Genomic DNA, 15,841 nt, shown 5'->3' with positions numbered 1-15,841 from the left:
ATATATAGACCTATAGTTCCTATATACATACCTAATATATAGGGGGCGGGGCCTAAGGAGTGACTACATATAGACCTGTAGTTCCTATATACATACCTGATATATAGGGGGCGGGGCCTAAGGAGGGACTACATATAGACCTGTAGTTCCTATATACATACCTGATATATAGGGGGCGGGGGGTTCCTAAGGAGTGACTATATATAGACCTATAGTTCCTATATACATACCTAATATATAGGGGGGCGGGGCCTAAGGAGTGACTACATATAGACCTGTAGTTCCTATATACATACCTAATATATAGGGGGGCGGGACCTAACGAGGGACTACATATAGACCTGTAGTTCCTTTACACATTCCTAATATATAGGGGGCGGGGCCTAAGGAGTGACTATATATAGACCTATAGTTCCTATATACATACCTAATATATAGGGGGGGGGCCTAAGGGGCGGGGTATGACAACAAGGAGCACAAGGGGACAAGGTGAGGAAGAAGGGGTAGCAGCAAGAAATTTAGGAACTATCAAAGATGTCATATGGACAGATCAGAAACTATCAGATACTACTGTAAGGTCCTATGGACAGATCAGAAACTATCAGATACTACTGTAAGGTCCTATGGACAGATCAGGAACTATCAGATACTACTGTAAGGTCCTATGGACAGATCAGGAACTATCAGATACTACTGTAAGGTCCTATGGACAGATCAGGAACTATCAGATACTACTGTAAGGTCCTATGGACAGATCAGGAACTATCAGATACTACTGTAAGGTCCTATGGACAGATCAGGAACTATCAGATACTACTGTAAGGTCCTATGGACAGATCAGGAACTATCAGATACTACTGTAAGGTCCTATTGACAGATGAAAAGACAAACAAAATGTTAGTCAGACAAGACTTGGTTGAAAGTGAATGAAAATTAGTGGATGAAAATTCAATGTGACTGTAACTTCTGTTTATGTAGCTGCAGTTGAGGAAGAGCGCTACAGCCAGAACCTAACAGCTAGCATTGTTAGCTTCACATTAGCCTAGCATTGCTAGCTTAGCGTTGTTAGCCTAGTGTTAGCCTAGCGTTGTTAGCCTAGTGTTATTAGCAGAACTACTAAGACTGAGGGAGCAGCCACACAAGGCTGTAGCAGAGCTGTCAACAGTCCAGTTAGGTACTGTATGTTAAGTTATTTAACAGTATGTTGGATGGAGGGTGAGAGCACAGCTGAGGGTGTCAGCAGGGAGGGAGGGGCAGGTAGCAGGTTGGCAGGAAGGGGTTAGGTGGTCTGGTTCGGCAGAGTTAGAAGCAAGATAACTGCAGGGTAGGAAGGCTCAGAGAAACCAGAGGTACTAACTAACAGCCTAAGCAGCTCTAACAGCCCTATAACAAGCAGAGGTCCCTTAAAGCCACAGTCATGCTGTCAGAACAGAAACGTTAGCAGTACCACAACACACCGCTATCTAACAGAACAGGAGAGGGTTAGTACCACAACACACTGCTATCTAACAGAACAGGAGAGGGTTAGTACCACAACACACCACAACAGACAGGAACCATTTGCCATATAAATTGGTTAACATAATAATGTTTTCATGTACTTGACAATCAAATTGTGAATAAAATATTATTTGGTGAGAAATGTGACAAATGTAGTGTGTTAAACATTACTGTATTTTTTTCAATCAGTATACACACACCATAACTATTATAGAACAAAATACCAACCAAATCTTTAACCCAACTGAATGAAATAAACGTTGCTCTCATGGTCAAATTAAGAACATAGATCAGATAGGTTAGTTGTGATTCCTCAGAGGCTTGTTAAGTAGCATGATATTTTATACTGTACACAACATAAAATACAGTCACACATACAGTAGTAGAGTTGTAATGCCCCCTGACAGGGTTAACACACGGCAACGTTTGAAAAGTATCAGTGTTGATTGATTTCAGGGGGCATATAAAATATAAATATAAAATCAACATCTAGTTTGTCATCATCATGTTCAGATTGGTTCTACGTTTGACTCGTTTAGCCAGATTGGCTCTACGTTCGACTCGTTTAGCCAGATTGGCTCTACGTTCGACTCGTTTAGCCAGATTGCCTCTACGTTCGACTCGTTTAGCCAGATTGGCTCTACGTTCGACTTATTTAGCCTGATTGGCTCTACATTTGACTCGTTTAGCCAGATTGGCTCTACGTTCGACTCGTTTAGCCTGATTGGCTCTACGTTCGACTCGTTTAGCCTGATTGGCTCTACGTTCGACTCGTTTAGCCTGATTGGCTCTACGTTCGACTCGTTTAGCCTGATTGGCTCTACGTTTGACTCGTTTAGCCTGATTGGCTCTACGTTCGACTCATTTAGCCAGGATTGGGTCTATGTTCGACTAGTTTAGACTGGCTGGTTCTGTAAGAAGGAGAGGTAAAGAGAGAGACAGATTTCAGCTAGATGGGGCTAAACTTTACCATCACACTGATCCAGGAAAACTGCGTTATCATCAGCAAAACATCTTGTGCCTGAAATGTTACCATAGTCAAATATTGGCCCTTCCAGCAATGTCACAATATCCATCCGATTGATCTTAGTCAGGACCTCTGTAAGGGAATCCGCTAAAGTGAGACAGAAACAGGCAAACTGGTTAATACACTACATACAGCAATACACAACACTATTACATCCTACCCACGTACTGTACTAAACAAAACAACACTATTACAGCCTACCCATGTTCTAAACAAAACAACACTATTACAGCCTACCCACGTACTAAACAAAACAACACTATTACAGCCTACCCACGTTCTACAGTCAGACAGGGCTGGTTCTCTACAGTCAGACAGGGATGGTTCTCTACAGTCAGACAGGGATGGTTCTCTACAGTCAGACAGGGATGGTTCTCTACAGTCAGACAGGGATGGTTCTCTACAGTCAGACAGGGCTGGTTCTCTATAGTCAGACAGGGCTGGTTCTCTACAGACAGGGATGGTTCTCTAGTCAGACAGGGCTGGTTCTCTACAGTCAGACAGGGCTGGTTCTCTATAGTCAGACAGGGCTGGTTCTCTACAGACAGGGCTGGTTCTCTATAGTCAGACAGGGCTGGTTCTCTACAGTCAGACAGGGATGGTTCTCTACAGTCAGACAGGGATGGTTCTCTACAGTCAGACAGGGCTGGTTCTCTACAGACAGACAGGGCTGGTTCTCTACAGACAGGGCTGGTTCTCTACAGTCAGACCTGAGACAGCTCTGTGTAGAGTAATGACCTGAGACAGCTCTGTGTAATGACCTGAGACAGCTCTGTGTAGAGTAATGACCTGAGACAGCTCTGTGTAATGACCTGAGACAGCTCTGTGTAATGACCTGAGACAGCTCTGTGTAGAGTAATGACCTGAGACAGCTCTGTGTAATGACCTGAGACAGCTCTGTGTAGAGTAATGACCTGAGACAGCTCTGTGTAATGTGTAATGACCTGAGACAGCTCTGTGTAGAGTAATGACCTGAGACAGCTCTGTGTAGAGTAATGACCTGAGACAGCTCTGTGTAGAGTAATGACCTGAGACAGCTCTGTGTAATGTGTAATGACCTGAGACAGCTCTGTGTAGTGCCCTGTGCAGTGCTACTGTTCTCAGTAATGACTAGTTACATAAAACAAGTCTTCAATTCAGGGAGGAAATGGGATACCTACTTGTGGCATTTTTACCATCTCTGCTAACCCATTTCTTTAAAAGCATGAAACTCTGAGTGGTCAGAGAGTTGGGGTTATCCACGCGGATGTGATTGATCTCATCTACGGAGAAATCCATTTCCCTGGCAAGCTCTGAAACAGAAACACATTAAATATGGATTACTCCTCTCCTCCCTGTTCTCTCCCCTCCCCTCCTCTCCTGTCTTCATTTCCTTTTCTTTACCTCCTCTCCCCTCTTTTCCTCTCCTCTACTCTCCTGTCTTCATTTTCTTTGTTATCCTCTCCTCCTCTCTTTCCTCCCCTCCTCTCTTTTCCTCTCCTGCCTTCATTTGTTTGCTATCCTCTCCTCCTCTCTTTCCTCTCCTCCTCTCTTTCCTCTCCTCCTCTCTTTCCTCCCCTCCTCTCCTTCCCCCTCCTGTCTTTGTTTCCTTTGCTTTCCTCTCCTCCTCTCTTTCCTCTCCTCCTCTCTTTCCTCCCCTCCTCTCCTTCCCCCTCCTGTCTTTGTTTCCTTTGCTTTCCTCTCCTCCTCTCTTTCCTCTCCTCCTCTCTTTCCTCCCCTCCTCTCCTTCCCCCTCCTGTCTTTGTTTCCTTTGCTTTCCTCTCCTCCTCTCTTTCCTCCCCTCCTCTCCCCCAGACAGACATGTACGTCATGCTGCAGTGCAGGCGGGGAGGGGACTCTCCCCCAGACAGACATGTACGTCATGCTGCAGTGCAGGCGGGGAGGGGAGCTGGGCACACTGCCATGACACTCCCTTTCCCTCCTGATAAAAATGACAGTAATCTCTAGATGGAACAGACTACACAGATGAAGTCCTACCCAGCTCAGTCATCAACAGGAACAGTTTGGTGTCACAATCTGAAATCTCTGATGTATTCTAGCCATCTCCAGTCAGTGTGTGGGGTAATAGTGTGTGTGGCTGGTACGTTATGTCACTGCAGTAGAAGAGAGACTGCCATTCTACTGCTGTCCTCCAGGGGGAGACATGCTACTGTGTTCTTACCAGTCCAGCTCAGACCCAGGTGATCTGCCACTATGGCCATCCGCAGGTCAGTCCTCTCACAGGGGCTCTGAGGGCCTGGTGGGGATGAGGGGCAGACAGCACCATGTTATCATCTCATCACTGTGTATTTATGAGAAACAGAACATACCTTTTTCTGGCCAAATTCTCCTCATCAATTCAGAGGTCTCTGGATAGTTAGATCATAGTAAACGCTCTACATTTTGGAGTACTTGGCTGCACCATTCCAAATCAGAAGCCAGATAGTAACAGGTAGAATTGTGAGAATCCAATGGCAAGACAAAGGCACATAGACAGTTCCAGTAGCAGACTAGTATCTGTTGTTGAGTGGGTGTTAGGCATATAACCAGCCAGTCTATCAGGCAATCAAACCATCACAGAAACAAAACCACCCCAATTCACATGTCACTAGCTCTATAGTGTGGAGCTTGGTGTTCAAGGCCAAACGTGTTTCAGAGTGAAATGAAAGTAGACATGCCAGTAACCTATGTGTCTGTGTACGCTGGAGGAGACTGGACCACGGTCACCTGTCTGATACTGCTATTCTACTATACTGATACAGACTCAGCACAGCTCTACACGAGCCAGAGACTACTCGTCTGTACAGTCCTCTGGTCACTATCATGCTGCAGCACCTGACTACTTTTCTTTCCTACTTTTCTTCCTGAATCTGGTTGGACAGTTCATACATCTCCTAAGTCTGGTTGGACAGTTCATACATCTCCTAAGTCTGGTTGGACAGTTAATACATCTCCTAAGTCTGGTCGGACAGTTCATACATCTCCTAAGTCTGGTTGGACAGTTCCTACATCTCCTAAGTCTGTTTGGACAGTTCCTACATCTCCTAAGTCTGGTTGGACAGTTCATACATCTCCTAAGTCTGGTTGGACAGTTAATACATCTCCTAAGTCTGGTCGGACAGTTCATACATCTCCTAAGTCTGGTTGGACAGTTAATACATCTCCTAAGTCTGGTCGGACAGTTCATACATCTCCTAAGTCTGGTTGGACAGTTCCTACATCTCCTAAGTCTGTTTGGACAGTTCCTACATCTCCTAAGTCTGGTTGGACAGTTCATACATCTCCTAAGTCTGGTTGGACAGTTAATACATCTCCTAAGTCTGGTCGGACAGTTCATACATCTCCTAAGTCTGGTTGGACAGTTAATACATCTCCTAAGTCTGGTCGGACAGTTCATACATCTCCTAAGTCTGGTTGGACAGTTCATACATCTCCTAAGTCTGGTTGGACAGTTCCTACATCTCCTAAGTCTGGTTGGACAGTTAATACATCTCCTAAGTCTGGTTGGACAGTTAATACATCTCCTAAGTCTGGTTGGACAGTTCCTACATCTCCTAAGTCTGGTTGGACAGTTCATACATCTCCTAAGTCTGGTTGGACAGTTCATACATCTCCTAAGTCTGGTTGGACAGTTAATACATCTCCTAAGTCTGGTTGGACAGTTCATACATCTCCTAAGTCTGGTTGGACAGTTCATACATCTCCTAAGTCTGGTTGGACAGTTCATACATCTCCTAAGTCTGGTTGGACAGTTCATACATCTCCTATGTCTGGTTGGACAGTTCATACATCTCCTAAGTCTGGTTGGACAGTTCATACATCTCCTAAGTCTGGTTGGACAGGACACAGAGATGACAGAATGACAGCTGCAGTTAAGTCACATCACAGCCAATCACAACAGCTCATGCACTAAAGATCAAGAAGTGTAACGTTTTACAGGCTTGGTCTCCATGACGGGGGCCATGTTGGACCCTGCAACCTGACTGCAATCCTTCTCCTTTCCTGCAGCCGGCCTACTGCTCCTCCTCTCCTCCTTCCATCTCCTTCTCGTCTTCTCTCTGCCGGCCTGCTCAAACTCTGCTCTCACGTCTCTACAAGACATGGACGTAGTAGTGGACCTGGACGTAGTAGTGGACCTGGATGTAGTAGTAAATCTGGATGTAGTAGTAGACCTGGATGTAGTAGTAGACCTGGATGTAGTAGTAAATCTGGATGTAGTAGTAAATCTGGATGTAGTAGTAGACCTGGATGTAGTAGTAGACCTGGACGTAGTGGTGGACCTGGATGTAGTAGTGGACCTGGATGTAGTAGTAAATCTGGATGTAGTAGTGGACCTGGATGTAGTGGTGGACCTGGATGCCTGGATGTAGTAGTGGACCTGGATGTAGTAGTAAATCTGGATGTAGTAGTAAATATGGATGTAGTAGTAAATCTGGATGTAGTAGTGGACCTGGATGTAGTAGTAAATCTGGATGTAGTAGTAAATCTGGATGTAGTAGTGGTCCTGGATGTAGTAGTAAATCTGGATGTAGTAGTAAATCTGGATGTAGTAGTAAATCTGGATGTAGTTGTAAATCTGGATGTAGTAGTGGTCCTGGATGTAGTAGTGGTCCTGGATGTAGTAGTAACTCTGGATGTAGTAGTAAATCTGGATGTAGTAGTAAATCTGGATGTAGTAGTAAATCTGGATGTAGTAGTACATCTGGATGTAGTTGTAAATCTGGATGTAGTAGTAGACCTGGATGTAGTAGTAAATCTGGATGTAGTAGTAGACCTGGATGTAGTAGTGGTCCTGGATGTAGTAGTAACTCTGGATGTAGTTGTAAATCTGGATGTAGTAATAAATCTGGATGTAGTAGTAAATCTGGATGTAGTAGTAAATCTGGATGTAGTATTGGGCTTAAATATATTGAAGGAGGAGCGCTGAGAGGCTTCTGATATTGATGTGATATCTTCATTATCAGTTAATTTTGCTCTTCATTGGCAACATGGTCTAAACTATCTACTGTCTAGCTACTTACAGATGTAGTTTTCTCACTGAAGTATGTTGTGTTCTGTCCTGCTATTGAACTGCTGCTAGAGGCCACACCTGACCTGTTCTGATCTGCTGCTAGAGGCCACACCTGATCTGTTGTTATCTGATCTGCTGCTAGAGGCCACACCTGACCTGTTGTTATCTGATCTGCTGCTAGAGGCCACACCTGACCTGTTGTTATCTGATCTGCTGCTAGAGGCCACACTTGACCTGTTGTTATCTGATCTGCTGCTAGAGGCCACACCTGACCTGTTGTTATCTGATCTGCTGCTAGAGGCCACACCTGACCTGTTCTGATCTGCTGCTAGAGGCCACACCTGATCTGTTGTTATCTGATCTGCTATTAGAGGCCACACCTGACCTGTTGTTATCTGATCTGCTGCTAGAGGCCACACCTGACCTGTTGTTATCTGATCTGCTGCTAGAGGCCACACCTGACCTGTTGTTATCTGATCTGCTGCTAGAGGCCACACCTGACCTGTTGTTATCTGATCTGCTGCTAGAGGCCACACCTGACCTGTCTTTAGATACACTACCTGGCACCTGGCCCATTCTACAGCTCTCCTTCACTCCCAACCTGCTTCCTCTCTGACTCTGATTCTGTCCTGATTACAAGGGAACCCTCTTCACTGGAATTCCCTGGTCTTTTCCTGGCAACAGGTTGTATAACTACATGTTTAGCATTCTGCTTTCTCACAGGAATTATTTGACTGAATATTTGAGTTATAGTTGCTTTAACTGGTAACCTGGACCTGCATATTTTCACCTGAACCAGTCCTGTACTGGTTATTGCTGGACTCTTGACAGAGACAGAGCTCTCTTTACTGTTCTAATCCCTCTTAACCCAATCCCTCTGAATCAGAGAGGTGTGGGGGGCTGCCATAATCGATATCCACGTCTTCGGCGCCAGTGGAACACCTGCCTTAATCAGGAGCAGAATAACAGATTTTTACTTTGTCAGGGATTTGATCCAGCAACCTTTCAGTTACTGGCCCAACACTCTAGCCACTAGGCTCCTTGCCGAAGATGTCTTGAAGTCAATTTTAAGGGTGGAGAATTTAGAGGCAACATTGGAGTCTTTTGACTTGACACCATTGTTATGCTCTGAATGCCAGGGTGTGGTGTGGTGCTCTGAATGGTACTGCCAGGGTGTGGTGTGGTGCTCTGAATGGTACTGCCAGGGGCTGGTGTGGTGCTCTGAATGGTACTGCCAGGGGCTGGTGTGGTGCTCTGAATGGTACTGCCAGGGTGTGGTGTGGTGCTCTGAATGGTACTGCCAGGGGCTGGTGTGGTGCTCTGAATGGTACTGCCAGGGTGTGGTGTGGTGCTCTGAATGGTACTGCCAGGGGCTGGTGTGGTGCTCTGAATGGTACTGCCAGGGGCTGGTGTGGTGCTCTGAATGGTACTGCCAGGGGCTGGTGTGGTGCTCTGAATGGTACTGCCAGGGGTTGGTGTGGTGCTCTGAATGGTACTGCCAGGGTGTGGTGTGGTGCTCTGAATGGTACTGCCAGGGTGTGGTGTGGTGCTCTGAATGGTACTGCCAGGGGCTGGTGTGGTGCTCTGAATGGTACTGCCAGGGTGTGGTGTGGTGCTCTGAATGGTACTGCCAGGGGCAGTGGTCTGAAAGACAGTCAGGGACTTGATATTCTGGAGGGGCCTCTACCCAGTCAGGGGCTGGTCTAACAGGGGCCTCATTAGAGGCCTTTACGCAGTCAGGGGCTAGTCTAATTGGAGCCTCATTAGAGGCCTCTACCCAGTCAGGGGCTGGTCTAACAGGGGCCTCATTAGAGGATTCTACCCAGGCAGGGGCTGGTCTAACAGGGGCTTCTATAGGGGCCTCTTCCCAGTCAGGGGCTTGTCTAACAGGGGCCTCATTAGAGGCCTTTACCCTATGTCTGTGACATGATTACAACTGACCTTATGACCTAGTCCCTTATGCCCCCTGACATCCAGAGTTCAGAGTTATGCTCACCAATCTGAAAAAACTGCAGTCTTTCTTCAACAATATCCCGCTTGCTCATGTCAATCGCACCACTGCGAGTCATCTCAAACATCTTCCCTTCATGGAAGGGGAAAGGGTTTGGCTCGCTAGTCGGCGTGGTGCTATCATCGGTCGGGGTTCTGGCAGGGGTCGTGTCTGGGGTCGTGGCCTGTGATCTGTCGTCTGCTGCCAGTCCAAACGGCTTCGGCTCGTCGTCTTTTATCCTGGCGTCAACCACTTCATTGTCTCCTCCTATACTGGACCAGGGGTCAAAGTCCAGACCTTTAGTAGCAACAGTTTTAAACGGAGAGTCAAACGCCTCCTCTAGCTTGTAACTAAAGTACGTATCAGAAAACCCATCGTTGTCCTTCTGGCCCTGAGAGCTGGCCTCATCTGTTTTTATGTCAACTGCATCACTTTTAGCTTGAGCCTTTCTGCATTCCTCCTCCGGTGTTTTTTCCTCTTCAATGGCCTCTAGTTTGGTCTGACTAAAGGAGCGGTCGCAGGACCGGAGCATGCTGTCTGAGGTCCACACGTCCTTCCTGCTGTCCGGCAGGCTGAAGGGTTTAGTGTCCATCTCACACAGACCATCATCCTCATCCTGCATGTCATACCCATCCAGGGAGTCGATCTCAGTAGCGTCAGTGTCATGAGAGAACTCTGCCGTCGTGGCGATAGAACAGTCTGTTATGGACTGGTCATTTCCATTCTGTTCAGAGTCGTACTCCTCTGTTTTACCAGCTTCATACGTTCCATTAGTTCTGTTAGTTCCTGGCTCTTTGCCGTTTTTATCCTGTTTTGTGGATTTGGACCCATTCTTGAGCTCCTGCTCCTGCCCCTCTGAGATCTTAAAGGTGTATTTCTTAAAGGAGATGGGCTGGAAGACAGACTCATCGTCACTAGAGTCACTGTCGTCAGTCCCGGGGGGGACTGGGGAGGGGGGCTGGACTCTGATGATGGGCTCCGTGAGGAGGTGTTTATCATGCTCTTCCTGGAGGTTGACCTCCATCATCTCCATCTCTGCCTCAGAGGAACCAGATGATCCCTTCTTCTTCTTCTCAGGGCTGGACTGCTCAGAGTCCAGGGGAGGCGGAGGGGGGAACTGGATGTATGCTACTCCTTTGTCTTTAGGTGTCTGTCCAGCCTGGTGGTTTCCATTCTTAAGGTCAGCTGCTGTGACATTAGGTGTCTCTGGTCTGAAGTCCTTGAAGGAAAATACCTGGCCCTGCTCCTCCTCTGAGGAGTCCTCAGAGACCTCTGGGATAGGGCTAGGCTGGAAGGGAGTGAAGCCCAGGATGGAGTCTGGTGTTCTGGAGGTGAGGTCATAGCTGATCTCCTCTGAGCTAGGGGTCTCTGGGGTGAGGGGACTCTTCCCTGAGCTGTCTATGAAAGATACCTGCTCTAGCGTGTCATCGTCAGGACTGGCCTGAGGCGACGAGGGCTGTTTCTGTTTGTACAGTACTCCTCCTCTGCCCTCTCTCTCTCCCTGCCTACCCACCTGGACACTCACATAGACAGGTAATGTTTTGATGCCTTTGAAGTTTTCTCTAATGGTGGTTGTCTCTGGTGCTAATCTCTCTTGTATTTCTCTTGTGCAAGTGTCACGTACATTGTTCAAGTTAGAATCTTTTGGTGCATTATCTAATATTTCAAGAGATGTGTCTGTTAGTTCTTCTGCCTTTGTAGGGCTTGTTACTGGGCTGACCTGCATTCTGTTCTTATTTAGTATGGGGATTTGGGATGTCTTTTCAGATGGCTTAGTTATTGTGTCTTGTTTTGCTTTCTCTGACTGATCGCTGTCTGAGTGACTAGACACAGACCTGACTGGGATCTGGGACTCTGTCTTTTTTCTAAGATTCTTGTTTTGTGCAACCCCATGGTCTTTAGACACAGGTTCAGAATGAGCAACCCCATGGTCTTTAGACACAGGTTCAGAATGAGCAACCCTATTGGTTGTGGGACTTGATGCAACATGTTTGGAAGGAGAATCCCTCATAGAAACGTGTTCTTTTTCAACTTCCCCACTGTTCTCATTGGGTGTGTCATGTGTAGGACTATGTGATGGTGGCCCCTTTACACCCTTACTGATACCAATGACCTGACTCTCCTGGCTCAATGGGCTTGTTTTCTCTGATTCTTTATCAGTCTGACCTGTTAGGTGTTTTTGGGCTGTGGTGTATGGTAGGTTCTTATTAGGCAGTTTGTCTCCTGACTGTTTTGGGGCAGCTGGTGAGACAACTGACTTACTGCTATTGGAGGCAGGTCCTTTCAGTTTCTCTGGAGTCTTTTTAAAAGGAATCCCTTCCTCTGTGGCCTCAGACCCTTTAGTTGTCTTTCCTCCAGTGAACAGTTGATTCATTGGCAGCTTGTTCTCCTGCAGCCTGCTGACTGGAGGTGTGGACTGTACTAGCTCAGGACTACTCTTATCTTGGTTCTGAGCCTCTGATTCGAACTTCATCCTAACAGAGCTCACTCTAGAGAAGGAGGCTTTAACCTGGTTTGGCTCAGACCGTTCCTCTGCCTTTGTCTGCTGTTTGGATGTATCCTCACTGAAGCGGGAGAGAACAGCTCTCTCTGGACTGTTGGGTAGACTAGAGGTCCTCCTCTCAGTCGTACTGCTGAAAAGTTTGTTCCCCCTTCCCTTGCCCCACTCCTCTCCCTCTGCCCTGGCTTTCTGCTGGGTTTTCTCTGGGCTATTACAGGTGGAGCTGGGCCCAGACCTGGTCTCCCTGGGGTCTCTCTTTGGAGGCTTTTTCTCCGGGGATTGCAGCTCGTCGTTCAGTTTCTCAGTTTTGTCACGGAAAAACTGAGAGACCTCGCTTAGTTTCTCCTCAGCTTCCTTGACAGTTTGATCCACGCGGTCCTCATAGATGAGCTTCTCTCTGTTCCTGTCCAGCTTGTCCTCAGTGAAACGCATCCACACTGCATGTTTTGGGCTGCCTGGCTCTGTGGTGTAATGCAACACTGTCACTTTGTCAAACTTGTCATCCTTATGAGAACATTTACCTGACTTAGAGGATGTATCCTTTGATGACTTGAAAGTGAACTCTTTCCTGGGCACGGCCTCTTTCTCACTGTAATTACTCTCTTCCCCATGCGACTCTGAGGTAATTTGGTGTGTTTGGTCAGCCATAGAATCTTCTGTATCAGAGTGGGATATGTCTAGTTTCTCAGAACGTAGCATCTTCTCAGCGAACCTGTAAGACTCTCCCCTGAGTTCAGAGAGCTCGTCATCGTGATACTCTACAGAGTGCTGGCTGAGCAGTTTGAGAGCTTTGTAGGAGTCATCGGCCATGAGCTGAACGGAGCTGGGCCGGCTGTCATTGGCAGTAAGCTCCTCCCCTTCCTGCGGCGCCTCGTCGTAATCAGGCATTTCTTGGATTCTGTGGTCTCCTTTATAGAAATAAGAGTCTGGAATCTTCTTGGTCTCCCTGATAATCACCTCAGTTGGTTGGAATGTGTTTCCTTCTTTTTCTATGTGAACCTCCATTATTCTTTTGGCTTTAGTGTCATTATCAATGAACCTGGGGGTGAGTTCATCCCCTTTGACAGAGTCCTGGCCAGCCTTGTGCTCAAACAGTCCAGCAAGTTCTTTGGAGGGGTCCCTACCGGACTGGAATGCTTTCATGATGTCTCTGACTGACATGGTCTCCTCGATCCTCTCCGAGCCGTCTTTCAGCTGCGGCTTGTGGTAAACCATGCGCGTCGTGGTGGTGATGTGGGTCTCCTCTTTGAGCCTCATGCTCTTGCTAACGACAGAGTCAGAGTCGTCACACACTTTGATCTGGAATGATTTGACTTTGTCTTTGATGGAGGCGGCGGAGGCCTCTGGTTCAATGCAGGCCGGCGATGCTGAGGCTGCCTCCTCCATCTGCACCTCACAGGGTTCGTCTGGGTGCTCGTAGCTCCTGATATGGACCACCTCGGTCCTAGTCTCGGTGATGCAGGGGGGGATGGGATCAGTGAAGGGGGGTTTGGGCCCGGTGCTCTCTGCACTTTGGGGGGCTGAAGGAGTCTTTTCACTCCTGGTTTCAAAGCCGCTGTCTGACAGAGGACTCTTATCCTGCTCATGAGATAAGTCCTCTGGTGACTCCAATATGGTGTCAGGTCCATAATATGACTCTGCTAGTTTACATAAGTCTTTCTCAGAGGCAGAGGTACGCATGCCTGGGGGAGGCATCTTGAGTTTTTTTAGTTTCTGTTTGTCCTCCCCTTCTCTTTTTGCCTCCTCATATCTGCTCTTCATCTCAGCCATCTTAGAAAGAGAACTAGCACCTATGTCATTGGCCAGGTAGTCAACAACCTTGGCTAAATTCAACTCTTTACTGGGCATAGACTGGGGCATAAAGGAGAGGGTGTTAGCGTCAAACGGAGGGTGAAAGAATTCCTTAGCACTTTGCTGGGCTTCCTCTAACTCATCTTTAGAGAACTCCTCCCACTCCTCCTCTACAGGCTTCCCTCTACAGACTTGACTATCACTCACCACATCCTTGGTCAGTATCTCACTGACTTTAACTAGATCCTCCTTCACTTTCTCTACTATGGTGAAGGGCTCCTCATCCTCCATCTTAGGCTCTTTGGGGGTCTGAGACTGAACATTCCTGGCTGTTCTGGGGACAGTCTGCAAGATGGCCGTCATTCTGATCAGGTCCTCCTTCATATCGGCCACGTCTTTCAGGATGTCCTGATTGGAGGATAGGGAGGAGGGTGGGGTTAGAGTGAGCCCTGGGGGGGTGATGTAAGGAGGGGACTTCACTGCCGTCTTTGACCTGCGGGAGTCTGCAGGCGACATCTTCAGCGACCCAGGCCCTTTTTTCATTGGGGACTCGGTCGCAACATTGAGAAAAGAGTATACAGGTACAGTCATTGCATTGGATGTTGCTGAGGTGGTGGAAGAGGTTTGAGACCTCATAGAGCCGTAGACAGAAGTTGAGGTGTTAGATCTCCGTGAGGACACTGATTTGAGTGTTCCGTACCCTGAAGAGTTAAATGTCCTTTCAGCCTCATTTATAGCTGCACTGACACTGGAAGTGGCGGCGTGAGTGTTGGTCTGTATCCTCTCCTGCAGACTGCTAGACCTATCAGAGAGCAAACAGGAGCAGGGGGAGGAGGACTGAGAAGAAGAGGCGTACTTCATGGGAGAAACTAATCCATTCACCATAGCAGAGGGTTCTGAGGAGTGGGCTGGTGAGGACAGCGAGGGGAGGGGCTTCCCCTTAGATGTAGCTGAAGTAGTGGACAGGCAAGGAATGGTTCTGACAGGGGAGGAGGATGAGGAGGACAGGCCAGGAATGGTTCTGACAGGGGAGGAGGATGAGGAGGACAGACCAGCGATGGTTCTGACAGGGGAGGAGGATGAAGACGACAGGACTGATTTGAAGGGTAAGGTATACATGTTGGCTGTGCATTTGGGAGATTCGGGTTGAGTCATGGTTGATCTATCTGGACCAGACCCTGTGTTAGAGGCTGGGGTGGTCCTGGAAGAAAATGGGGTGGATAGTCCTTTAATGAAGACAGGATCTGCTCCAGGTTTAGAGGAAGAGGACACCAGACTGGCAGAGACCTGGACCGGGTACTGGGCCTGCTGTACAACAGTCTTAATAGGGGAGGCCATAGTTCTATAGGATCTGACAGGTAAAGAAGCTATGTCGCCAGAGGACTTGACTGAATGTGGCGGTGAGGCTCCGAGGGTGGATTTGATTGGAGAGGCGGAGGAGAGCAACCAGGCAGACTTTAGTGGCGATGCAGATGGTGTGTTGGACGGTGAGCCGGAGAGGGAACCCAGTCCACTCCTTGCTTGGACAGTGTGGGGAAGAGGCGCAGTCGACCATGCCTGGTAAGATCTTGTTGAAAAGACAGGTTTGTGAGTGTAACCAGCAGGCAGTGTTCTTGCTGTGCTTCGCTCAACTGTTTCTTTAAATAAGCAAAATGAAATCCAACAGAAAATCAACAGAAAATGGTTGAAAAACAGAGAGACCAGAGGGAAAACATGTGTCAGTGACGCTTCTATTATCAAGGGAGGAAGAACAATACTTTGATGAAGAGTTGAAATGGGAATGATGGAGCCGTAAAGGAAATATGATCCACTATGATCCATGGTTACGACAACGTTACACAGCAAGATGGAAAAGAAGCCCAATGAAGCACATACAGCAAAACAATCACTAAGACCAGGACAAACTAAACATAAACATGGCAACAAGACAAATACACAGAATAACATCAAACTGTTCTCTGTACACGTTGGATGTGCTACATTCCTCTGACTAGCAGATCCATCTGTGTCTTTTATCTGTTCGGTCTGATGTTCCACCTTTCC

General features: G+C 47.5%; 1 protein-coding gene across 10 annotated transcripts in view; it reads right to left on the bottom strand.

Moving 5' to 3' along the window:
- LOC112253201 (ankyrin-3) overlaps positions 1 to 15,841 on the bottom strand; it is a gene marked incomplete at its 5' end in the record, with an annotated part of 64,511 nt that overhangs the window by 14,414 nt on the left and 34,256 nt on the right. For 6 of the 10 annotated variants that reach the window (XM_042313634.1, XM_042313636.1, XM_042313635.1 and 3 more), the window contains 3 exon segments: positions 2,471 to 2,614; positions 3,688 to 3,819; positions 4,689 to 4,763. In XM_042313634.1, the coding sequence (XP_042169568.1) occupies positions 2,471 to 2,614; positions 3,688 to 3,819; positions 4,689 to 4,763 (351 nt within the window). 10 annotated transcript variants of the gene reach the window in all.

This window comes from Oncorhynchus tshawytscha, unplaced genomic scaffold, assembly GCF_018296145.1.
Source record: "Oncorhynchus tshawytscha isolate Ot180627B unplaced genomic scaffold, Otsh_v2.0 Un_contig_917_pilon_pilon, whole genome shotgun sequence".
Classification (NCBI taxonomy): Eukaryota; Metazoa; Chordata; class Actinopteri; order Salmoniformes; family Salmonidae; genus Oncorhynchus; species Oncorhynchus tshawytscha.
This window is presented reverse-complemented; position numbering and strand designations above follow the sequence as displayed.